At 43.3% G+C, this 26,627-nt stretch overlaps 1 protein-coding gene across 1 annotated transcript in view; it reads right to left on the bottom strand.

Moving 5' to 3' along the window:
* The window catches only part of LOC309552721 (uncharacterized protein), a 50,281-nt gene that overhangs the window by 11,706 nt on the left and 11,948 nt on the right, over positions 1–26,627 (bottom strand). The window contains exons 2-3 of the mRNA XM_082253645.1: positions 15,888–17,600; positions 5,428–5,555 (exon numbers count right to left, since the gene is read on the bottom strand). Of these exons, the coding sequence (XP_082109771.1) occupies positions 5,428–5,555; positions 15,888–17,545 (1,786 nt within the window). The 5' untranslated portion in view covers positions 17,546–17,600. The remainder of the gene's footprint in view (positions 1–5,427; positions 5,556–15,887; positions 17,601–26,627) is intronic.

The following is a 26,627-nucleotide window of genomic DNA, read 5'->3' as shown; positions in this document are numbered from 1 at the left end:
CAGTTTCTCCCCTCCACCACTGTCTACAGCCAGGCTGGTATCTCCTTCACGTTGTGCCTGTGATGTGATGGGGCGCAGCATGAAGGATGTCACACAGCACTGAACATTGAGCTGAGCATAACTGCTACTAAGCAGCAGTGTGTAATGAGCTGGCAGAGTTATGCATTTCCCACTTCTCTTCCCTACAGGCAGGTGAAGCAAACTAAAACTTCCACGTGCCCGGTAGGAGAGAGGGCACAGTGTTAGGAAACGGAAGACCAGTATTTTAAAAATCCAAATTGCCAACACGTGGCTGGGGATTTGGAGTTTACTGCCCCTCCCCCAACCTGGCACCCCAAGGTAGCTGCGTAAGCATTCTTAGGCTTCATGTACACACAGTCTACTTTGACTGCTGGCAGCGGGAAAAAGCAAAACGCTGCATAATCAAAGCGCTGCGATATTGCCATGGTTTTGCCACTGTTTGCAATTCTTCCATGTTCAGGAGAGGGAGGTTTAAGCTCCCCTAACTGCAGCTGCTCCTAAACTCTGGTAAATGCCTATGGGTACATTGACACATAGGCTTTTATGGAGTTGAGTTTAGGAGCTTTGGCAAAAAAAGCTCCTGAACTCAACTTTAGTAGCTGTAGTGTACATGGCTTCATGTACATACAGCCTTCTTTGACCGCCGGCCGCGGTTTGCATTTTCTGGCTATCAAACTGTTCCTATTCTGAATGCGATTCTTCCCCGTTCAGGAGAGGGAGGTTGAGTGAGGTTGAAGCGCCTAAAGCTCCTAAACTCAAGTTTAGAAGCTGTAGTGTACATGAAGTCATTTTGGCACTGGCCCTGGATACCCTCTATTCCAGTGCACATACCCCATAGATTATCCCACCTATCCTGGAGGAATCTACCCCATACACATACCCCAGTGCATGCCCTTCTGCTTGCATCCCACCTCCCTAATATACCCCCTGATTACCCCACTCCCAGAAACACACCCCTCCATAAACAAACTTCCAAATTACACCCCAGATAATCCCCACTTTGATCACACCTCCCTAGATAACCTCAGCCTGATCACACGCCAAGATACCCCTCACCCACTCTAATCTCTCCCTTCCACTCTAATCACACCCCCTTCATACTGTAACCCTGATCACACCCCCCCATATACCCCCACCCTGATCACCCCACCCACATACTGCCACCACTCTGGTCACATCCCCCCACACATACACCCACTCTGATCACCCCCCCCATCCATACCCCCAACCTGATCACACATCCCCACTCCGATCACTCCCCATCATACCCACAACTTGATCAACCCCCCCACATACCACCTACCTGATCACACCCCCCCACATACCCCCAACCTGATCCTGATCACCAATCCCCCCAACATACCCGCAACCTGATCACACACCCCGGGAACCCCTCCCCTCTCTGGTCACACCCCCCAGAACCCTTCATTCTGATCATACCCCCTATTCTGATCACCCCTCCCCCAAAACCTTCCCCCCACATCACACACACCTTGGGTTTACCAATCCCCCCCAGATTTCACCAGTCCTGCAGCTCCACTAGATGGCATCAGCGTAGGGCATCCAGGGCCAGGATGATTATTGTGTCCCCAGCAGTCAGGAGAAGATCTCCACCAGGATCCCAGGTGGAATAATCAGCTGCAGCAAAGAGCGAGGAGTCTCCTCCACCCTGCATATTCAACTGGGATCTGCTCACTGCTCTGTCCTGTTTAGCATCCTTGGATCCCTTCTGACAGCGGGGTGAGCCTTACTGCACTCTCCTGCTCTCCCAGAAGCCTACTAAACAGCAGGCAAGCAAATACTTCCACACTGCGCCCTCTCTCCTACTGGGCGCAGCATGGAAGTGTTTTTAAAGTAAAAATAAACAGATAATCAGCACTACACTGTAGAAATAGCTGCTAGCAATAGAGGAAATTAATCACCCTCAAATAAACATTGAAACTAAATTGCAGCACTAACAATAAATTAAATCAAATAATCCATACAAGTCCATATAAAGTTCAGTGCTAAATAGTCAAATTATTGGTAAAAAGATCAAATAGTCCATAAAAATAGCCCATAAAAGTGCAATGTACACTCACTACTTTACATTGTAGCAAAGTGTCATTTCTTCAGTGTTGTCACATGAAAGGATACAGATGGCCGTTCCTTCAGAGTGACGTCATCAGCACACTATACAGTAAATATCTCCTAAACAGTGCAAGTTTAGGAGATATTTACAGTACCTATAGGTAACACCTATTATAGGCTTACCTATAGGTACAAGTCAGAGATGGGAGTTTATTTCCACTTTAATGGTAGAACTGGTCAGAGAGATATTTCCCATTTCCCTGCTGGCACACAGAGGGATAATGTTATTGTGCAGGGGGTGATTAGGGTGTGCCCAGGCAAATTTGGCTGACCCCCTGTGCATGCTTATAATACAGAATAAGAACAAATACTGAGACATACATCTACATTACACCTGGCATACAGAACAAGAGAAGTGGTACTGTGCAGAGTCCATACATACAGAATAAGGACACATACTGAGAATTACACCCAGCATACAGGACAAGAGAAGTGGTACTGTGCAAAGTCCATACATACAGAATAAGGACTGATACTGAGAATTACACCCAGCATACAGGACAAGAGAAGTGGTACTGTGCAAAGTCCATACATACAGAATAAGAACAGATACTGAGAATTACACCCAGCATAAAGGACAAGAGAAGTGGTACTGTGCAGAGTCCATACATACAGAATAAGAACAGATACTGAGAATTACACCCAGCATACAGGACAAGAGAAGTGGTACTGTGCAAAGTCCATACATACAGAATAAGGACTGATACTGAGAATTACACCCAGCATAAACGACAAGAGAAGTGGTACTGTGCAGAGTCCATACACACAGAATAAGGACAGATACTGAGAATTACACCCAGCATACAGGACAAGAGAAGTGGTACTGTGCAAAGTCCATACATACAGAATAAGAACAGATACTGAGAATTACACCCAGCATACAGGACAAGAGAAGTGGTACTGTGCAGAGTCCATACATACAGAATAAGAACAGATACTGAGAATTACACCCAGCATAAAGGACAAGAGAAGTGGTACTGTGCAGAGTCCATACATACAGAATAAGAACAGATACTGAGAATTACAACCAGCATACAGGACAAGAGAAGTGGTACTGTGCAGAGTCCATACATACAGAATAAGAACAGATACTGAGAATTACACCCAGCATACAGGACAAGAGAAGTGGTACTGTGCAGAATCCATACATACAGAATAAGGACAGATACTGAGAATTACACCCAGCATAAAGGACAAGAGAAGTGGTACTGTGCAGAGTCCATACACACAGAATAAGAACAGATACTGGGAATTACACCCAGCATACAGAATAAGAGAAGTGGTACTGTGCAGAGTCCATACACACAGAATAAGGACAGATACTGAGAATTACACCCAGCATACAGGACAAGAGAAGTGGTACTGTGCAGAGTCCATACATACAGAATAAGAACAGATACTGAGAATTACACCCAGCATAAAGGACAAGAGAAGTGGTACTGTGCAGAGTCCATACATACAGAATAAGAACAGATACTGAGAATTACACCCAGCATAAAGGACAAGAGAAGTGGTACTGTGCAGAGTCCATACATACAGAATAAGGACAGATACTGAGAATTACACCCAGCATACAGGACAAGAGAAGTGATACTGTGCAGAGTCCATACATACAGAATAAGAACAGATACTGAGAATTACACCCAGCATAAAGGACAAGAGAAGTGGTACTGTGCAGAGTCCATACATACAGAATAAGAACAGATACTGAGAATTACACCCAGCATACAGGACAAGAGAAGTGGTACTGTGCAGAGTCCATACATACAGAATAAGAACAGATACTGAGAATTACACCCAGCATAAAGGACAAGAGAAGTGGTACTGTGCAGAGTCCATACACACAGAATAAGAACAGATACTGAGAATTACACCCAGCATACAGGACAAGAGAAATGGTACTGTGCAGAATCCATACATACAGAATAAGGACAGATACTGAGAATTACACCCAGCATAAAGGACAAGAGAAGTGGTACTGTGCAGAGTCCATACACACAGAATAAGAACAGATACTGGGAATTACACCCAGCATACAGAATAAGAGAAGTGGTACTGTGCAGAGTCCATACACACAGAATAAGGACAGATACTGAGAATTACACCCAGCATACAGGACAAGAGAAGTGGTACTGTGCAGAGTCCATACATACAGAATAAGAACAGATACTGAGAATTACACCCAGCATAAAGGACAAGAGAAGTGGTACTGTGCAGAGTCCATATACACAGAATAAGAACAGATACTGAGAATTACACCCAGCATACAGGACAAGATAAGTGGTACTGTGCTGAGTCCATACATACAGAATAAGGACAGATACTGAGAATTACACCCAGCATACAGGACAAGAGAAGTGATACTGTGCAGAGTCCATACACACAGAATAAGGACAGATACTGGGAATTACACCCAGCATACAGAATAAGAGAAGTGGTACTGTGCAGAGTCCATACATACAGAATAAGGACTGATACTGAGAATTACGCCCAGCATACAGGATAAGAGAAGTGGTACTGTGCAGAGTCCAATCATACAGAATAAGAACAGATACTGAGAATTACACCCAGCATACAGGACAAGAGAAGTGGTACTGTGCAGAGTCCATACATACAGAATAAGAACAGATACTGGGAATTACACCCAGCATACAGGACAAGAGAAGTGGTACTGTGCAGAGTCCATACACACAGAATAAGGACTGATACTGAGAATTACGCCCAGCATACAGGATAAGAGAAGTGGTACTGTGCAGAGTCCAATCATACAGAATAAGAACAGATACTGGGAATTACACCCAGCATACAGGACAAGAGAAGTGGTACTGTGCAGAGTCCATACATACAGAATAAGAACAGATACTGGGAATTACACCCAGCATACAGGACAAGAGAAGTGGTACTGTGCAGAGTCCATACATACAGAATAAGAACAGATACTGAGAATTACATCCAGCATACAGGACAAGAGAAGTGGTACTGTGCAGAGTCCAATCATACAGAATAAGAACAGATACTGAGAATTACACCCAGCATACAGGACAAGAGAAGTGGTACTGTGTAGCATCTATACATGCTGAATAAGCAGAGATACTAAGAATTACACCCAGGGCACAGTAAAAAAAAAAATTGGCACTGTACATTTCATATATAAAGAATACAACCTGATAGAATTCTGTCCAGTAAGTAACACAGGGTGAATTGACAAGACTGGTTCTTTCAACAAATCCCCCCCAATCTCTGATGCTCAGCCACCCCTCAGTTCCAAGTCCTTACCAGGACTGTCAGTGCTGCAGAAATCCGTTCCCAAACTCACCCTTGTAGCAGTCTGGGTGGGGAGCCTCTTCCTTATTGGTTTGAGTCCAAAGCTGCGTGTCCTTGTAGTACCGCCTCCACACCATGGCCTGGTCAGAATATTGATCATGTGATTTCCCAGAAGGCATTTACAGCTGTGCTTCATGTTTTCTTCTCTGCTGTCTATGTGTATAGTCACATGACATAACATGCATTGTGTACAGTCACATGACATAACATGTATCATGTACAGTCACATAACATCAGAGATGTATAGTAACGAAGTAGAACTACTTAAGTACTGTACTTAAGTACCGAAATGCGGTATCTGTACTTTCCTAGAGTAGAATTTTTTTCTCCTACTTCTACTTTTACTTCACTACATTTTTTCGATGATTTCGATACTTCTACTCAAGTATTTTTTTTTTGTGCTGCATAGTTACTCGTTACTTTTAAAAAAATTACCACTGCCAGAACAGTAGATGGCAGGTTACATAAAGCTCAAAAAAATGTGTATAATGTCATTTGTAAATCAGCGCATACGAAAATAAAGGCTGTGTATAATAAAAGCTGCTATACCAAATCTTTCCAATAAAAAGAAAATATGAAACAAACAAATAAATTGTGCTACAGCGCTTAAAGTGCATCAAGAAACTACTAACAAACACAACTTGGCTGTGCGAATAAAGTGCCTGTACAATCGATATAATATCATTGTTGCCCCCAGTGCCCTGCCCACACTCCACACAGTATCAAAAGTAAAGTGACATGAATGTGCTAAAGCCTAAATGCAGTGAAAAAATAATTATTCCCACAATGGAACAGTAAATTCCATTCATATAAAATATGACAATAAATCACAATAAAATAAGTTATGAAATAAGTTAGGTCAGGTGCGTGCAACAAGTTGAAGTGTGTAAACCTATCTATAACGAAAAGTCCATAAATGAATTCCAGTGTGCAAATCTAAAGTGTGACTTCACTTGTCAGATGCTTCCACCTCCTTCAGTGCTCGAGTGACCGACCAACACACTTAATGGTGGTGGCACTGGTGGATAGCGTCTGGGTGGCACTGTGGCACTGGCACTGACTGCACTGGTTCAAAAAGCCATATATATATATTTAATTATTTCAATTCTCAATCTCATAGGTCCTCTACTCATAAGATATTAATAACTTAGGTGATGAACTTCTTGGCGACCCTGGCAGGATGACGGGGACACGCACCACTTCTGGAGCCGAGCCGCTGTGATTCCCCAACATGTGACAAAGTGACAGCCAGGAGATCTAGTGGCTAGTAGTGCTCAACAATACCGCTTTTATATATAAAAATGAAATAAAATATGCTGACTCACAATTTAGTAGTAGTAGTAGGTAGCGTGTAGCAGTAGGCAGCACAACTCAATTCAATCAATCCCACAGCCTCGCTCGCACCGCGGCCCGCGGAATCACTATCATGATCATCAAGTTAAGACCGCACTGGAGGAGCCGTGCTGCCGTCTTCCCACTCGAGGTCTCCGCCTCTAAACGTGTTGTGTGTCACTCATACTCCACCCCTTAGGGCCCTTACTGAGTCTGAGAGGAGTTGTGACACGGGCGGCGGGACGCGGGAGCAGGACTCGGAGCATTTTCTTCGTTATCTCATCTTCTTCTCTATGAGGTAAGTGAGGTGGACCGTGGAGAGGGCCTAATCCTTGCCATGGCAATGTGCCATTTGAGAATCAAATAATCAATATAAAATATTAATATATTATATACACACGGGTCATGGGTGGCTTTTTTGAACCAAGAAGAGTGAGACTGACGGCTATGATTATCCGACCATCCATGGTCCATGGACCATAAGTGTTGTGTTGTGGTGGTGCCTGTGCTTCCTGCGGCCTGCCTCTGCCTGTACGGCTGTGCCTGCACTGCAGTGGCCACTGGCAGTGGCACTTGACTTGAGCAAAGCAAATGAGCACTACTAGTGTGAAGGACAGGTGGTGGAAGCATGTTCTGACAAGTTCTTATAATGAAAATAATATAGACAGCTTTTTGAACCAGTGCAGTGCTAGTGCTACTAAGGTGAGAGGCAGAGAGAGAGGCTATCCAGTCCACCACTTTACTTGAGCAGATCACAGAAGAAAGGTGGAAGCATCTGACAGCAAGTGACAAGCACTTCTTAGATTGCACACTGGAATTCAGTTATGGACTTTTCGTTATAAAGTTTAGTTTACACACTTAAACTTGCACCTAACTTAGTCACAATCACAACTTATTTTATTGTGGTATTGTCATATATATTTTATATGAATTAAATTTACATTGTGGGAATAATTTGCACTGCATTTAGCACAGACATGTCACTTTATTTTTGATACTGTGGGCGATGATTTTGAATACAAGAAGAATATATATATACAGTATATATATAATTGCAGGCACTTTATTAGCATTTTTAGCACAGCCACTTTGTTAGTAGTTTTTGATGCATTTTTCACATTAAGCGTTGTAGGTTTGATGAAGCTGGCCTGGCACATCATCATCAATTGAGCAAATCAAATCTAACCGCGATTAAGAAGACTGCGCATGCTCCTGTTCTGCCTTTTGATCAGCTGAAAAGATGGACGAACCAAAAACACCACCTTCCACCCCTGGCCCTTCAACTTCAAGTGACCTGCCTGGCTGTGAGAGTGAGGAAGCTCAGGAAGGAGACCACCCCTGGCTTTAAAAGGGGAAGGGAGGGACATACTTTATCTGTTTTTTGTTTACAAAAAGTTACAGCCTAAGGAATTGTGATTGTCCTTTAGGTTAATCATTTGAATAAATCATTTGAAATAATAAAAAAACAATATGATGTTCAAACTTTTGACTTCTTTCTTTAATAACTACATAAAACAGTACTTGTACTTCTACTTTCAGTACTTGAGTAGAATTTTTTTTTCAAAACTACTGGTACTTTTTACTTTTAGTACTTAAGTAGCAATTTTTTTGAAAAAACTACTTGCAATACTTAAGTAAAAAAAATGTTGAATACTTTAGTACTTCTACTTAAGTAACTTTTTCTGCGAGCACTTCCACTTCTACTCAAGTGACTTTTTGATCGAGCACTTGTACTTTTACTCAAGTAGAAATTTCGAGTACTTTATACAAGTCTGAGTGCAGCTTATGAGTGCCATCTCATCAGAGGCCATCAGTACAGCCCCATCAGTGGCAACCAGTGCTGCCTTATCAGTGCAGCTTATCAGTGCTATCTCATCAGAGGCCATCAGCGCAGCCTCATCAGTGGCCATCAGTGTACCCATCAGTGAAATATATCAGTGTCCATTAGGGCAGCATATAAGTGCAGCCCCATCAGTGAAGTTTATCAGTGCCCATCAGTGCAGCATATCAGTGCTGCCTTATCATTGCTGCCTCATTAGTGTCTATCAGTGCAGTTTAACAGTATGCACCACTGCCGCCTCATCAGTGGCCATCAGAGCAGCATATTAGTGCCCATCAGTGCAGCCTATTAGCGCACATCAGTGCAGCATATCAGTGCTGCCTTGTCAGTGCAGCTTATTAGTGCCACCTCATCAATGGCCATCAGTGCAGCCTTATCAGTGCTGATTAGTATAGCCTCATGTCACGGGATTAGTAAGAGTACTCCTTTCTTTTAAGAAATTTGGACTTTTGTTTGCTGCGACTGATTGTAGTCATAGGATTATTTCACTTATTTGTATAATGACTAGGAAGTCCAGAGTCATTTATATAAATAAATGAAATAATCAGTGGCAGCAAACACAAGTCCAAATATCCTAAAATAAAGGAGTAATCTTACTAATCCAGTGACATATTGCGATAGCACATATGAGGTGAGCAGGTCCAAAATATTATTGCCATCATATACAAATGGGTGTCAAACTCAATTTCATAGAGAGTCGCATCAGCATTATGGTTGTCCTCAAAGGGCCAGTTGTATTTGTAAGAACACATAAATTTATCCCAGGCTTTTTTTTCTTAGAAAAGGTACAGGAACTCAACCACACCCCCCTCGAACCACATTGAACGGTGGGTGTGATCAAACTGCACTACCGGTGGGAGGATCTTAAAGGGGCAATAAATACCAGGAGAGCATTAGGTGCAGGGTTCAGGGGTGCCTTATGCACAGAGAGCAGGGTTCAGAGGTGCGCTATGCACAGAGTGCAGGGTTCAGGGGTGCACTATGTACAGTATGCAGAGTTCAGAGGTGCGCTATGCACAGAGTGCAGGGTTCAGAGGTGCGCTATGTACAGAGTGCAGGGTTCAGGGGTGCACTATGTACAGTGTGCAGAGTTCAGAGGTACGCTATGCACAGAGAGCAGGGTTCAGGGGTGCACTATGTACAGTGTGCAGGATTCTGGCTGAAAAAAAAAAGCCCTGGGTGTAAGGGCCACCGGAAATGGCCTGTCAGGCCGGTTGTGATGTGGGTGATCGTAAAAAGTACTTTTTCTTACCTGATCCCCCTGCTGCTCCAGGCTCCTTCCCTTCTGTGGTTGCAGGTCCTCTGACGTCATCAAGTACAAAGCAGTTCCTGTAGCCCTGCATTAGATGTGAGTTTGCCAAAGGGCACTGCAGGGGAGTGCTGCAGGGGGAGCTGGGATAAGGTGCTTTTGTGGTCCCCTAGATGTAAAGGAAAATTCAACTATTGTAGTTTGGGGGCAGCCCTACTTCAAGGGAGGATTTTTGTTTTTCCCTGAAGATAGGCTTTAATGGTGGCCATACTTAGTGCCATTGAATTGAACCATTGATGTTCGATTCGACATATTGATTGAATCAGATATTGATCGAGTAAGACAAAAATGGCAGGGCCAAGCAATAAGAGACAGATTATTATTATTATACAGGATTTATATAGTGCCAACAGTTTGCACAGCGCTTTACAATATGAGAGCAGAATGTCCCCTGTCAGAACACAATAGCTCAGTGGGGAGATCGCTGTACTAAAAGCGAACTGTTAGTACAGCGACTCCAACCTGAGCTGTCAGTTTTTTTTTCATTTGGGTTGAATGATAAAAAAAACTGATAGTGTGTACTAGGCTTTAGTCTACCTTTCTGTTCTGTCCACCTCTTTCCTCTGATTTTTCTTGATTTTCGACTTTCTCTTTTTGTTAAAGTTCTTAAAGGGTAACTCCACTTTCGTGGGGGAAAAAATAGCAAACAAAGAAAAAATAATATAGCGTATACAATTGCGACACAAGTGATATTGTAATTGAATGTTATTAAAAATGACCTTTCCTTTTCAATCTGCAGCCGCTGTAAATTTCTGAAAATGCAATGCAATATGGCTACCTGGAGGTGTTCTGTACACATAGAAACATCATTTCCTGCTTGTGTGATTGGCTCACTGATTTTCCCAGAAGTTTGCCCTAAGATGCCAATCAGATTTCAGGCATCCCCTGCAACAAAAATGTCGTGTTGGTGAGATACTCCCAATAGGAAATCATGGCTAAAGGGATGCAGGCCAAGCAGCTTTCCTCATTGGAGCCCTGCAGGTGCAGCAGCTGCTTGATAGTTATGAAACCACTCCCATTAGACTCACTTTCCTACATGGACTCAGATAAACACACAGAGATTTCTTCAGAATAACAAAAGGTAGGAATCTGCAACAAAGTTTGTTAAAATGCTTGTAATGTACATAGATCACCCAGACAGGGATGTTTTTTCTCAACAAAAGTGGAGTTACGCTTTATGTTTTAAATCAGTTTCTAGCATTGTACAGCTAAATTACAAAGGTTTCAATAGAGGATGCTATGCTTTATCACTATAGTGCAGGGATATGCAAACTGTGCCCCCCCCCCCAGCTGTTGCAAAACTACAAATCCCATCATGCCTCTGCATCTGGGTGTCATGCTTGTGGCTATCAGAGAATTGCTATGCCTCATGGGACTTGTAGTTTTGCAACATCCGTTTGCATACCCCTGCTATAGTGGTCACCTCCTGTAGGACTGCACTATGTCCACTAGGTATTGAGCAAGCAGAGAATGGCAGGAAAAGGGAAAGCAGAATATGCCCCCTTTTCCTCATGGGAGAGTGGCGGGAAGGAAGGAGGTCAAGTTTAGCAAGTTTAGGTCAGGCAGATTCCCTCCTTTTTTCCTCAGGGAAAAGGGCGGGAAGAGAAGTGTTAGTCCCCTGGGGCAGTCAGCTGTGAAGTAGGAGGTCACGTGGCTTTGCAGGTGACTGGGCTCACCTGCAGGGACACGTGACAGCTAGAGAAGCTTCTGGAACTGCCTGAGGGGCATATATAAAGGGGGTTCCCTCTTGGCGGGGCTCATTCGCCTCAGAAGGCATAGCTGTGGTGTTCCCCCATCCCTCCCTAATTTTATGTCGCGGCTGCTGTTATGTGGTGGGTCACCTTTGTATTTAAACAAAGGGAGACTTTTTTTTGCTATTATTGACTTGTGTCAAGTTTATTAAGCTGGGAGTTATGAATTTTATCTGGAAAGATTTATTTATGCAGCCTGAGCCATAGTGGCTGGTTTGTTAAAGTGTGTTTTGTTTGTTATTTATTAAATAAAATTGTGAAACCAATAATACAGTAAATGGCCACGGCCAATTATTTTCCAAAAGAAGTGGTGTGTCTGCGTTATTTATTTAAGTTATAGTTTTGAATCTCCTGCCTACTGTCCCATTAAAGCGGTTGAATACGCAAGAAAAAAAAAAAAACCCTGCAGGACAAAGGCATAATGAGCTAGTATGCATTGCATACTAGCTCATTATGAAACACTTACCTTAGAATGAAGCCCTGACATGGTCGTCTGGACAACGCTGAGGGCACTGACATGCTCCCTCAGCGTCTCTTCCTGGTTCGGCGGCTCCGGCGCTGTGAGTGGCCGGAGCCGCGATGACGTCACTCCCGCGAATGCGCGCGGGAGTTTCACTTTCCGGCAAGGAGCTCTGAAGGTCCGCCGGACTTTCAGAGCACATGCGCCGCTGACGTCAGCGGCTGCATGCAGGTTGAATATCTCCTAAACCGTGCCGGTTTAGGAGATATTAATTGTACCTACAGGTAAGCCTTATTATAGGCTTACCTGTAGGTAAAAGTCAAATAGCGGAGTATACTACCGCTTTCATTTACCATATCCTCAACTTATCTTCCCTCTTTTAGGATTTCTAATTGCAAATGGGCTTTCATGACAAGTATTCTTCTTTTGTGCTTATTTGCATTCTGGATGTGGAATACTAAACTTCTGTCTTCTAGAAATACTGTATGCTCTGTTTCTATATAGAAATAATGCAAGCTGGCTTGTTTATGGAAAATTGTTCTTTATTTTACTTGAAAAAACATTGAAATACAAACTGCGTAGCACAAAACATCAGTGGTGCGTTATAGCAGGTGTCTCACATCACTTTGTAAATTGGGTGATGGGGTGCAACTGATGAGAAATGGCAACACATACATACAGTGCATTACAATAGCAGATGATGCTTTGTGAGGCGTGGACAAGTCTTAAGCTGGCCATACATTGTTTCATTTTCTTTTTCCTTTACATTTACGTTCATCTTTGTAGTGCAAGGGCCTGTCTGATTGCATACAGATTGAAAGTGTTTAAGTTTGACCTCATATTATATGGTTTTCGTAAATCTAAAGGAAAATTAGACAAAAAATTTGTATAATGTATGGGCAGCCTTATTCATATTGATGGTGCAAAAATTGATGAATTTAATGAGTTTTTGTAACCTGACATCAAAGCAGAAAGGGGGTGCGTTTCACATATTTTTTACATATTGTTTTACTGTTTAATGATAGGGGCGATATTCTGTGATGGACAATAGAGTTTCTGTCAAGTACCACCATAGCGGAATGCTGCCACCCGCTATGCGTAGACCTTCTGTAGGGAGATGTCAGATGGGTGATAATGTGATTGCCTGAGAGAGTGTTGGAGGGCCAGTGAAGAGGGAGAGTCATCTAATTATAAGGCAACAATAACCAAGTAAACAACCCTAATATCACCTAGAGACTACAATAATGAACAATACGGGACGATAGTCTGTACGAAACAACAATGCAACAAAAACACCCTCTTAAAGCAGATCATTGGGCAAACACAAAATATAAGTGCATAACTCATTATGAGCAGGGCCTTCTAAATCCTTTTGTACCAAATTTTATTGTAACTGTAATGTCTGCCTTCATTTTGTTAGGCACTGCGTAAACTGTTGGTGCTATATAAATCCTGCATAATAATAATAATCATTGACAGATTTGGAATTCTGTTATGCTCCTCATATGACCTAGACAACCCTGAAAACAGGGGTTGATTTACTGAAGTCAAATAGACTGTGCACTTTGCAGTTGCTCCGGAACTTAGTAAATGAGGTAACCCTTCACTTTGCAAAGAAAACCCAATCACATGCAAAGAAAATTTAAAAAAAAAAACAGCATTTTTGCTTGCACATGATTGGATGATGGAAGTGAGCAGATCTTCTGCTCCTTCGCTAAGTTCTGGAGCAATTGCACTTGCAGAATGCAACTGCACTTTGCAAAGTGCACAGTCTATTTGCCTTCATTAAATCAACCCCACTGTATCATCAATTCCTGAAGCACTGCAGCAGTTTTTCAGTGACAACACCCCTTTCTCTATTTTGTTGCTGCAATGTTTCAAGATACTGTACTGCTCCCGTGTTTTTTAAGATTGTTTGAGGCTTTTACATGCTACAGAAGACTGTAAGGGGGGGTACAGGCATTCTACAGGGGACTGCTAGTGGTTACAAACATGTTACAGGAGACTGTTAAGTCTAGTACACACAGGCCGAATGCAGGGCGACATTGGTTGGTTCCCTAAAAAAACGTCCGACATTCGGCTTGCGTGTATTGGAGTCGGTCCAACAGAAGCCTGCTGTTCGGCTGGCTTCTGTCGAAGGGGCATGACCGAAAAATGTCTGCTAATGTGTATTAGGGCTCTTTCACACGGAGCGGACCGCATTGCGATCTGCTCCGGCACTTTTTTTTTTTTTTTTTTTCACGGAGCGGATGACATTTTTGTCATCCGCTCCGTATGTCTGCATATCATCCCATCCGTTTGCGGATGATATACGGACATAATGTATGTTTATGGGCATTGCGGATGTCAGCGGATGACACCGCTGACATCTGATTTTTTCATCCGGTCCGTTTTTTTACACGGAACAAAAATAGGGCTCTGTTCCGTTCCAAAAAACGGAACAGAACTGAAAGGACGAAAATCGGATGTCAGAGGATGGTCATCCGCTGACATCCGCAATGCCATTCACTTACATTATGTCCGTATATCATCCGCAAAAAAATAGGATGATATACGGACATGCGGAACGCCCGTGTGAAAGGGCCCTTAGGCTTTAGAGGATACAACCCTGCTAGGGGACTGTTAGAGGTTACAGACATGCCACAGGAGACTGCTAGAGGTTACAAACATGCTACATGAGACTGCTAGAGGTTACAAACATGTTACAGGAGACTGCTAGAGGTTACAAACATACTACAGGAGACTGCTAGAGGTTACAAACATGTTACAGGAGACTGCAAGAGGGTACAGATATGCTACAGGAGAAAGCCAGAGGTTACAGGCATGCTACAGTAGACTACCAGAGACAGCATACTAAAAGAGACGACTAAAAAGAGAGGAATCTATAGCCGTTACTGGTACCTTGGGTATTTGTATATTATTATTTGATATCATTTGTATAAACCTCCATTTGTTTAAGCACATAAATTGATCAAGGGTTAGTGGCAGACAACAGAGCTTCTGTTGGCCACAAATCAGTCATACGTCAATCCTGCCCTTTAGCTGTTCAGAATTAATTTGCAAGTATTTGTATCACTTGCACTCTAAATCTCACCCTCTGCTATGACCTGTACGTAGCTGCTGGCAAAGGAGGTACTGCCTCTCAACCTTCTCTGTAAACCTTTATGTGTCACATAACACAGGAGAATTGTATCCCTTTTAAAACTGAGTAAGGCCTCTTTCACACGGCCGCTCCGTATGCCCGCAAATCATCCTAATTTTTTGCGGATGATTTGCGGACATAATGTAAGTCAATGGCATTGCCAATGTCAGCGGAATACCATCCGCTGACATCCGATTTTCTTCCTTTCAGTTCTGTTCTGTTTTTTGGAACGGAACAGAACCCTATTTTTCCTCCGTTCAAAAAACGGAAAGGAAGCAAAATCGGATGTCAGCGGTGTCATCCGCTGACATCCGCAATGCCCATAGACTTACATTATGTCCGTATATCATCCGCAAACGGATGTGATGATATGCGGACATACGGAGCAAGTGTCATCCGCTCCGTGAAAAAAAAAAAAAAGTCCCGCAGCGGCGCAAAAAAAACGGAGCGGCCGTGTTAAAGAGGCCTTAATCCTGTTCTTTTTCTTGGCTTGTTCCTATTCTATTAGCTGAATATGCCACCAGTCCAAATTCCCTTGCCTTCTTTTGGTGCCACCTCTTTTTGAACAAATTTCTCACATCTCTCGATTACCCCCAAATATCTTTAGACAACCTTTCCAAACACCAAGAGCAGCATGAAGGGGTTCATCAAAAATGGTGGTGAAGGTGTGGAGGTGGCGGATGGGGTGACACAGATCATAAAATGAGATCTGCCCAGCCTCATAATCAAGATATATCCTGACTTTGTCACTGGAGATATCGGCAGGTAACTGGATCTTTTTACTGTCATGTATTACCACATACTGGCTGTTAACTCTGTACAGACCCCAGGACTTGTCATTACTTCCAATATGTGATTTCTCTCCTGTCCTGTCCATACTAGGGTAACACATACCGACTCTCCAGCTCTCTGAACCCCCAACATCCAACTCCCAGTAATGTCGGCCAGAGGAGAAACTCCGATTACTTATCACCTGTGGGTAAAGCTGAAATCTCTCTGGTGTTCCTAGGCGATTCTGGCTTCTCTCTGCCCTGGATGCAGATTTCTTGTCATCTGATATATGTAGTTTATTACTTGCTGTGATTACATCTAGTAATATGTCTGAAGCTTTCTCTACATTCATTCCTCTGTTTACCCCTGTTATTACATCGAATAAACCTGTGTGTATTGTCTGTGAGATTCCAATCACGTTTAGATCTCCACCATCATGGAGGAGCTTATCATGTCCATTTTTAGCCTCGTTATCTTTTTCCTTGGGATCATAGAAATGAGATGAGTCTAATTCTTGTAAGACAATCAGTGGGTCTGTCATGTTACACAGCTCCTCAATGTGACGCATCTTCCTGGACAGCTCGTCCTTCTTTATTTCCAGCTGCTGGATCATATCAGAAATTGCAAATGAAAGTTCCTTTTCCTGGCTGGAAATCTCACTCAGGACTTTCTTCTCCAGTTCCTCCAGCTGTCTCCTGAGGTCTATAAACAAGGCAGTGACTATCTCCCTTTCACCAGCTGCTTTATTTTCTATTTGCCCCCCATGTTCCTGCAGACTCCGAACTCTTTCTTCAGTCTCCTCTCTCTCTGTCATCAGTTTCTGTAGATAACTCCTTAGCTGCTGCTTCTTCTGCTCAGAGGCCTCATCCAGGGACTCTATCTCATGTCCTTTGTGTTCCCCAATGAGACAGCAGGACACACAAATACAGGCAGAGTCCTTGGTGCAGTAATACTCCAGGGTCTTCTTGTGGATAGAGCATTTTCTTATTTCCAGGGTAGTAGTAGGGTCAGATAACACATGTTCTGGTGACCGTTTGTGGACACTCAGGTGCTTATCACACAAAGAAACTTCACAATGCAGACAGGACTTGACAGCAGCTACGGGAGAGTCCACACAGTGAGAACAAAAGATTCTGGTCTGCTCCTGATCAGGTTGAGTAGACAGGAAATTCTCCACTATGTTTCGCAGCGTTATGTTCCTGTGCAGTACAGGCCGATCCTCAAACGCCTCTCTGCATTCAGGACAGGAATAACCTCCAGATCCCTCCTGCGTATCCAATACACGATCAATACAGACCCGGCAGTAGTTATGTCCACATTTCAGCATAACCGGATCGGTATAAATGTTCAGGCAGATGGAACATTCCAGCTCCTTTCTCAGACCAGCAGACGCCATCGCAGACAAAAAGGGGGAGATATGAAACTGAAAGTCCCCACGCTTGGAATGAAGAGGGCGTTTCCACATGTTCCTAGGGTGGGTGAAGCTGAGGCTGTAACTCAAGCTGAATTTAAAGGATTAGCTATTGAAAAGAACGCAGAAAATACTGCATATTACAAATAAATGTGTCACTGATTTAGGTCATTTAATAAGCTTCATTTACACATTTTATACACAAAGATACACAAATGATAGTTGGTGTTAAATAATATACACAAAATAAATACTTAGATATGTTTATTTACTCCAAAAATCTTTTTATCCTAAAGAAGACCATAGACCTCTGAAGAAAGTGATATGCAGTCAGGGTCTAATCACCCAAGGGAACTGTGATCATATGGCTTGGACATTAAACTGTATCTAAACCTTATGGTGAAAAAATATATGATGTTAACCACTTGCTTTCTGGACACATATACCCCCTTGCTGCCCAGGCCAATTTTTAGCTTTCAGCACTGTCACACTTTGAATGACAATTGCGCGGTCATGCTACACTATACCCACATGGAACTTTTATCATTTATTTTCACACAAATAGAGCTTTATTTTGGTGGTATTTGATTACCACTGGGTTTTTTATTGTTTTGCTAAACAAACAAAAACTAAACAGTTTTCATAATTTGTTATAAAAGTTTCCAAAAGTTTTTCATCTTCATTAATGTGCGCTGATGACGCGGCACTGATGGGCCCTGATAGGCTGCACTGATGGGCATTGATAGGTCGCACTGATGAGGCAGCAATGATAGGTGGCACTGATGATGAGGCACTGATTGGCAGCACTAATGGGCACTGACAGGTGGCACTGGTGGGCACGGGTAGGTGGCACTGGTGGGGACAGTGTGCGATGGATGTCCATTTTACAGAAGCCGGTGATCAGCTTTATTGTTTACTCCTTACACTATCAGCGTGAGGCAAAAAAAAAAAGCTGATGACTGGCTTCAATTTAGATCATATGATCAGCTGTCATTGGCTTTCTGACTGTCTCCTGCAGTAAGAGCCGCATTCTCTGCTCATCTCCTGTAGTATGTCCATACTCTCTGACCGTCTTCTGTGGTAAGAGCCATAGATGGAGCTGGGATGGGCATTTGGGTGAATGGAGCTGGGGTGGGAATTTGGAGTAGATGGTGCTGGGGGGGGCATTTGGGGTGGATGGACCTGGGGGGCTGGATGGAGCTGGGGTGGGCATTTGAGGTGGATGGAGCTGGGGTGGATGGACCTGGGATGGGTGTTTAGGAGGATGGAGCTAGGGTGGGTGTGGGGAGTGGATGGAGCTGGGGTGGGCATTTGGGGTGGATGGAGCTGGGGGCGGTGGATGGATCTGGGGTTGGAACTTGGGGTGGATGGAGCCTGGGAAGGGGAGTGGATGGAGCTGGGGTGGGCATTTGGGGTGAATGGAGCTGGGATGGGTGTTTGGGATAGATGGAGCTGCGGTGGGTGTGGGGGGTGGATGGAGCTGGGATAAGAGGTTGGCATGGATGGAATTGGGATGGGCGTGGGATTGGTGTGGGGAGTGGATGGAGCTGGTATGGGTGTGGAGGATGGATGGAGCTGGTATGGGTGTGGGGGGTGGATGGAGCTGGGATGGGATTAGAGGGCTGGATGGACCCAGGATTGGTGTGGGGGATGGATGGAGCAGGTATGGGATCATGGGGAAGTATGGATCCATGATGGGATCAGGGGGATGGACAGCCGGGATGGGATCGGGGGGATGGACAGAGCCGGGATGGGATCGGGGGATGGATAAAGTAAGGATGGGATTGGGGGGAGCGATGGAGCCAGGATGGGATCGGGGGGGGGGGGATGGAGCCAGGATGCGATCGGGGGATGAATGCAGCCTGAATGGGATCGGGGGACTCCTGTCCCCTGCATTCTGTACATTACATACTCCTGTCCCCTGCATTCTGTACATTACACACTCCTGTCTCCTGCATTCTGTACATTACATACTCCTGCCCCCTGCATTCTATACATTACATACTCCTGCACTATATACACACAATACTGTACATTATATACAGTATCTCACAAAAGTGAGTACACCCCTCAAATTTTTGTAAATATTTTATTATATTTTTTCATGTGACAACACTGAAGAAATGACACATTGCTACAATGTAAAGTAGTGAGTGTACAGCTTGTATAACAGTGTAAATTTGCTGTCCCCTCAAAAAAACTCAACACACAGCCATTAATGTCTAAACCGCTGGCAACAAAAGTTACTACACACCTAAGTTACAATGTCCTAATTGGGCCCAATTAGCTATTTTCTCTCCCCGGTGTCATGTGACTCGTTAGTGTTACAAGGTCTCAGGTGTGAATGGGGAGCAGGTGTGTTAAATTTAGTGTTATCACTCTCACTCTCTCATACTGGTCACTGGAAGTTCAACATGGCACCTCATGGCAAAGAACTCTCTAAAGGATCTGAAAAAAGAATTGTTGCTCTACATAAAGATGGCCTAGGTTATAAGAAGATTGCCAAGACCCTGAAACTGAGCTGCAGCGCGGTGGTCAAGACCATACAGCGGTATAACAGGACAGATTCCACTCAGAGCAGACTTTTACCATGGTCGACCAAAGAAGTTGAGTGCACGTGCTCAGCATCATATCCAGAGGTTGTCTTTGGGAAATAGACGTATGAGTGCTGCCAGCATTGCTGCAGAGACTGAAGGGGTGTGGGGTCAGCCTGTCAGTGCTCAGACCACACGCAGTACACTGCATCAAATTGGTCTGCATGGCTGTTGTCCCAGAAGGAAGCCTCTTCTAAAGATTATGCACAAGAAAGCCCAAAAACAGTTTGTTGAAGACAAGCAGACCAAGGACATGGATTACTGAAACCATGTCCTGTGGTCTGATGAGTTCAAGATAAACTTATTTGGTTCAGATGGTGTCAAGCGTGTGTGGTGGCAACCAGGTGAGGAGTACAAAGACAAGTGTGTCTTACCTACACTCAAGCATGGTGGTGGGAGTGTCAGGGTCTGGGGTTGCATGAGTGCTGCGTACACTGGGGAGCTATAGTTCATTGAGGGAACCATGAATGCCAACATGTACTGTGACATACTGAAGTGGAGCATGATCCCCTCCCTTTGGAGATTGGGCTGCAGGGCAGTATTCCAACATAAAAACGACCCCAAACACACCTCTAAGACAACCACTGCCTTGCTAAAGAAGATGAGGGTAAAGGTAATGGACTGGCCAAGCATGTCTCCAGACCTAAACCCTATCAAGCATCTGTGGGGCATCCTCAAATGGAGGGTGGAGGAGCGCAAGGTCTCTAACATCCATCAGCTCCGTAAAGTCGTCATGGAGGAGGGGAAGAGGACTCCAGTGGCAACCTGTGAAGCTCTGGTAAACTCCATGCCCAAGAAGGTTAAGGCAGAGCTGGAAAATAATGGTGGCCACACAAAATATTGACACTTGGACATTTTCACTTAGGGGTGTACTCATTTTTGTTGCCAGTGGTTTAGACATTAATGGCTGTGTGTTGAGTTATTTTGATGTGACAGCAGCTGTACACTCACTACTTTACATTGTATCAAAATGTAATTTCTTCAGTCTTGTCACATGAAAAGATATAATAAAATATTTACAAAAATGTGAGGGGTGTACTCAATTTTGTGAGATACTGTGCTTCTCACCAAAGTCTTCATTGTCTCAACAGTTGCTGGTTGCTATGCATTCCCTCACTATTTTGATGAAGTTCTTCTTTAAGGTAGGCTCAGACAAAGCAATCAAAGCATATTTTATGGGTACAAGGGTTTTGTTTAACCACATCCCTTAAGCCCCTCCCACTGCTAAGTGATTGGTCATGTCTATCTTTTCCCTCTTTCAGTGTCCTTCATTCCGTAGTTCAAATGTTGGGAGGTATGTGCAAGTACTACAAGTACTGTAGCTGCTGATAAAAAAAACTCTCATATTTTCCATCTGAAGAAGTCCAGCACTGTCTTCCTGAGTTCTTCATTGCCATCTTGGAAAAGGAAAGTACCTACATGAAAAGGTACTTGCTACTACAATAAAAAAAAAACTAAATGTGTAAAATGGAGGGGGAGGTATACATTTTTCTGCCAGATCTACCATTCATAGAATCCATACTACAATTCCTATAAATGACATAGGATCTCTGAATTGGAGGAACAGAGCTTCTGCCCATCCTCTTTTCAGAGATCCTGTTTCATTTTTAGAACCTGTAGTATCACTTTTATAAATGGCAGATCTGGCAGGAATATGCAGCCATAGTCGTTCTCTCTCGATGAAAGCTCCTGCCAGCCCCTTAGATGTATTAACCACCGCCACACCAGAAGTTGGCAGGGGTAGGGGGTAAAGGGGTTTTTAGTACAGAGGAATAGTTCTCATAAAATAAGAAGAATCAGCACTAAGGGATACATCATTTTAACTGCATGTTGTTTTTAGATAAACTTTGGCTTTAACCAAACAAATAGACCTGTTTCAAGTCTATCTGCATCACCCAAACTAATTTCTATTTGAGAGTAAAATAGAAACTGCTAGGGCTGCGCAAACCTCACGCTTCGATTAGATTACGATTATTAGGGCAATGATTCGATATGATTCGATTCCGCGATGCATCACGATTACTGCCCAATGCCCATGCCCAGCCCACTGCCCAATGGTTTTCAAAACTTTATAAAAAAAACAAACAATCAAGCAGTCACAAATTAAAGAATCCTTTTTATTTTAATTTGCTTTTAAAGGACACTTCCCTGGACCCTGGCATGGCCTGCAAACCCTGCATAGTGCACTTGCACTGCAAACATATAGGAGGTCTCCTCAAGGATGTGATAAATACATGGCGGTGTAAGGAGGTCTCCTCAGGGATGTGATAAATACATGGCGGTGTAAGGAGGTCTCCTCAGGGATGTGATAAATACATGGCGGTGTATGGAGGTCTCCTCAGGGATGTGATAAAAACATGGCGGTGTATGGAGGTCTCCTCAGGGATATCCGGGAAGTGATATATACATGGGATTGGCAGGCAGGATGTTTTTTCTTTTCTTAAATAAGTTAGTAAAACCATTTTTTTTTTTTTTTTAATAAATTAAATCAATTAAATAACAATACCCAATTTCTTACTTAAATAATAGACCACACATATTGGCTTGGACATAAAAAGGCAGCAGCTTGTTTTATTATTAGCTTTACACAAATAAATACTTTGAACTGTATTTACAACTTAAAGAATTGACTTACATCAACAACCCAGCCAGACGGCTCAGGTTGACAAAACATCACTATAACTTTTACCAACAATATCCAACAGCAATATATATAATACTGAAGAAAAACTTATCGTCCACCCAAGTATAGAACTAGGGCGACAGTGAATGCCAATAATAATAACTATGGCCGCGACAAAAAAAAAGGGGGGGGAGGGGAACACCTCAGTAGAGTCCTGACAGGGTGAAGTGACCCGGGGTCCCGCGGCCGCCTCTTAAATAGCCCACCTGGGAACCAGTTTGAGCTGGAGCGGCTGTGTAAACTTGGAGCCTTCAGGCGGGAAAACACAGCTCCCTGCTCAGATCTGCCCAGTGATAGCCCACCAATCGGGCAGGAAAGCTGAAATCCAGCTAAAGATTTGCCTGGATACTGCCCCTAAAGCGGGAAAAAACCAAAACTCAAATTTGACCTTTGGTCAAAGTTCAAATCCCTGACTGACTGAAAGAAAGCCCCCATAGCTGTATATTAGTTACTACTTCCCCTGCCGCCATCCCATAAAGAAAGGGGGGCTATAAAAGCACCCCCTTATCTTTTTATGGGAATGGCAGGCAGGATGTTTTTTCTTTTCTTAAATAAGTTAGTAAAACCATTTTTTTTTTTTTTTTTAATAAATTAAATCAATTAAATAACAATACCCAATTTCTTACTTAAATAATAGACCACACATATTGGCTTGGACATAAAAAGGCCGCCGCTTGTTTTATTATTAGCTTTACATAAATAAATACTTTGAACTGTATTTACAACTTAAAGAATTGACTTACATCAACAACCCAGCCAGACGGCTCAGGTTGACAAAACATCACTATAACTTTTACCAACAATATCCACCAGACAGGCGGAAACATTCCGCCTGTCCCCACCATCCCAGCACGCGGCCAATTCAATACTAGTACCCAAATTATTATTCATGATGTCCAAGCCAATATCGGAAAGATGAATACCATCTTTCCGATATTGCCCCACCAGACCCCCTTCCAACTCACAATGCCTATACGACAAAATTCCTAAACCTCCCAACAATTTGGACAACCCCCTATTTAGACGTTTTCGCATCCGTTCGATGGGTTTAAGCCCGTGATAACGAAAAGATACCAGTCGTGGTATTACTTCCGAAAAAACCAAACGCAACCTAGGAAAAAGGGATTGAAGAAAAACTAGATCGTCCCGAATGATAAATAGCAACTCTAATGTTTTAAACCGCCCAATGTCGTTTCCGCCTAAGTGTATTACCAGAACATCAGGAGGGGGGGGCCGATCGTGTAAGCTTTAACACCTCTGGAACTAGCTCAGCCCACACCATACCACGTTTTCCAAACCAAAATACTTGAAACTTGCTCCTGTCCAATCCTAAGTTCTCGGAGTAGACTCTCTTCTTTGCTCGTTGATGAGCCCAGTGAACATAGGAATGGCCCAGGATCCAAACTGTAATCTTGTTCCCTGCAATTAAACAAAAGCGTTAGGGCGGACATAAGATTTATAGCTATCAGAAGCCCATCTACCAATCCTTTTAACCGATTCCACACCCAGACCTAACCTAACTGCCTCTGTAGCAGCCCCGATGCGGAACGAGTGGGATGTTATTTTTTCTTCGTTTAGATTTAAACGTTTCAAGCACATGCGCAAAACCGCCGAAAACTGGTAACGGGAAAGGGGCTTACCTGATAGGTGAATGAATAAAACGTCGCTAATATTAGGTCTCATCAAAACAAAATCGTTTAGAAGGGAAACCGGGCAAATGGAAGAATTTCTGAACTCATAAAGTGTTATTTGCTTGCCGACTCCCATTTGGTCTGTTTTGGAGTGGGCCAAAAAAATAACGACACAAGTTGGATGAAAAGAAATATCTTGAATTCTTAATCCTGTAAAACCTAATTTTTTATCTGGAATTAATTCCGAGATCCTAAGCGCCGCGAAAAACATCACGACGAAAGCCGTTCTAAATAACGTCGCCTCATAACTAGAAAAACAAACTTTATCGAGGGCTGCACAAAGGTCGTATAGCAAATCTAAAGAAATTGGTTTCCTGTCGTCTAATTTAAAATGAGTTTTCTTGTAACCCTTCACAGCCTGCCTTATAGAAAAATACGAAAGGCAGGCTGGCCTGTTCAAAAGTTTATTAAAAAAGGATATTCCTGCCAGAATCTTGTGTACATGTGACCAGGAAAATCTTTCAGTAAACAGTGAGTTCAAAAAGGACAGGAGCAAGAATTCGGAGAAAGCATCAGATGGTACATTAGAGGATTGAAGATGCTGTAGACACAGCAACCAAGCCGATCGATATCCGGCGAGCGTTGAAGGGGCTAGAGATAATTCAATATTTTCAATGACACTGTCTAGATTAGATCCCATAGGTGTCCCGGGCAGGAGTGTCCAGCCGAATCTGCCGTTGGAAGCAGATGAAAGAAACGCTGCTTCTGAAAATGGGACAGACAGTCCGCCAAATTGTTATCCTTACCCGGCACGAAAGATGCTTTTAACCAGATGTTAAATTTCAAACATTGTGCTACTAAGTATCTTAGCATTATGGTAACAGGTGGTGACTTTGAAGACAGGCAATTTATCGCGAATAACACGCCTTTGTTGTCTGTTCTTACCATAATTCTCCTGTTCCGAAAATATTGGCCCCATAATTCTAGGGCCACTATAATCGGAAACAGTTCCAGTAGAACAATGTTGCGGGTAAGACCCTGACTTTTCCATCTGGGGCACCATGGTGCGGCGCACCAATGATTGCGCCAGATGGCAGCAAAACCTTTGGACCCGGCCGAGTCCGTAAAGAGCAAAAAATCCTTGTCAACAATAAAAGGTTCTTGCCACACAGTGGCGCCATTGAAAAATAATAAAAATTGAATCCATACTAAAAAATCCTCCCTCATCTCACTTGAAATTCTCACATGAGATGAGGGAGACTTCAGCCCAGAGGTTGCTGCGTAAATACGTCTGGAGAAAATTTTACCGACTGGTATCACCCTGGAAGCGAACGCTGACAGCCCCAACAGGGACTGCAGCTCTTTGAGACAAACCTTTTTTCTTCTGACCATCTGCAATAACGAAACTCGCAGTTTCTCGACCTTTTCTTGCGGTAGCCTGAACTCCATCCGGGCAGCATCGATAGTGATACCTAAAAACACTAGGCAATTGCAAGGAAGAAAAGTTTTTTCAGGGGCAAGGGGAACCCCAAAATGGTTGCATACTTGTAAAAAAGTGTCCAACAAAATCTTACAGGTGTCAGAGGAAGGAGGTCCTATAAAAAGAAAATCGTCTAGATAGTGTACTATGAGGTGTGACCCTGATACCTGACCTACCACCCATTCTAGGAAAGTGGAAAAACTCTCGAAATAAAAGCAAGATAATGAGCAACCCATAGAGAGGCACTTATCAAAGTAAAAATAATCTTGAAAGTGGAATCCCAACGAGCTGAAACTGCTAGGGTGAATAGGCAGTAGACGAAAGGCGGACTTAATATCCGCCTTAGCTAAAAGAGCCCCCTTTTCTGCAAACCGGAGTCTCTCCAAGGCATCCTCAAAAGTAGAGTATTGCACTGAAGCTAAATCATCACTAATATCATCATTAAGTGAGTCATCTTTGGGGTAAGATAGATGATGAATCAACCTATACGAATTTGGTTCTTTCTTTTGGACTATGCCTAATGGAGAGACCCTAAAATCCTGGAAAGGAGGCTCAGTAAAAGGCCCCGCAAACCTTCCTTCCTTCAATTCTGCAGCAATCTTATCGGCCACAATGCTTTGCAGGCCCGCCACCGACTTTAAATTCCTATGAACGATACACCCCTTGCCCTTAAAAGAAGGTAAAATAAATCCAAACGTAAATCCCTCAATTAACAGATCCGCTTTCTCCTGATCTGGGTAGCTGAGAA

The sequence above is a fragment of the Pelophylax lessonae genome (genome assembly GCF_965119305.1).
Source record: "Pelophylax lessonae genome assembly, chromosome: 4".
Classification (NCBI taxonomy): domain Eukaryota; kingdom Metazoa; phylum Chordata; class Amphibia; order Anura; family Ranidae; genus Pelophylax; species Pelophylax lessonae.
Note: the sequence above shows the minus strand (reverse complement) of the source record. Positions and strands in the feature narration are given on the sequence as shown.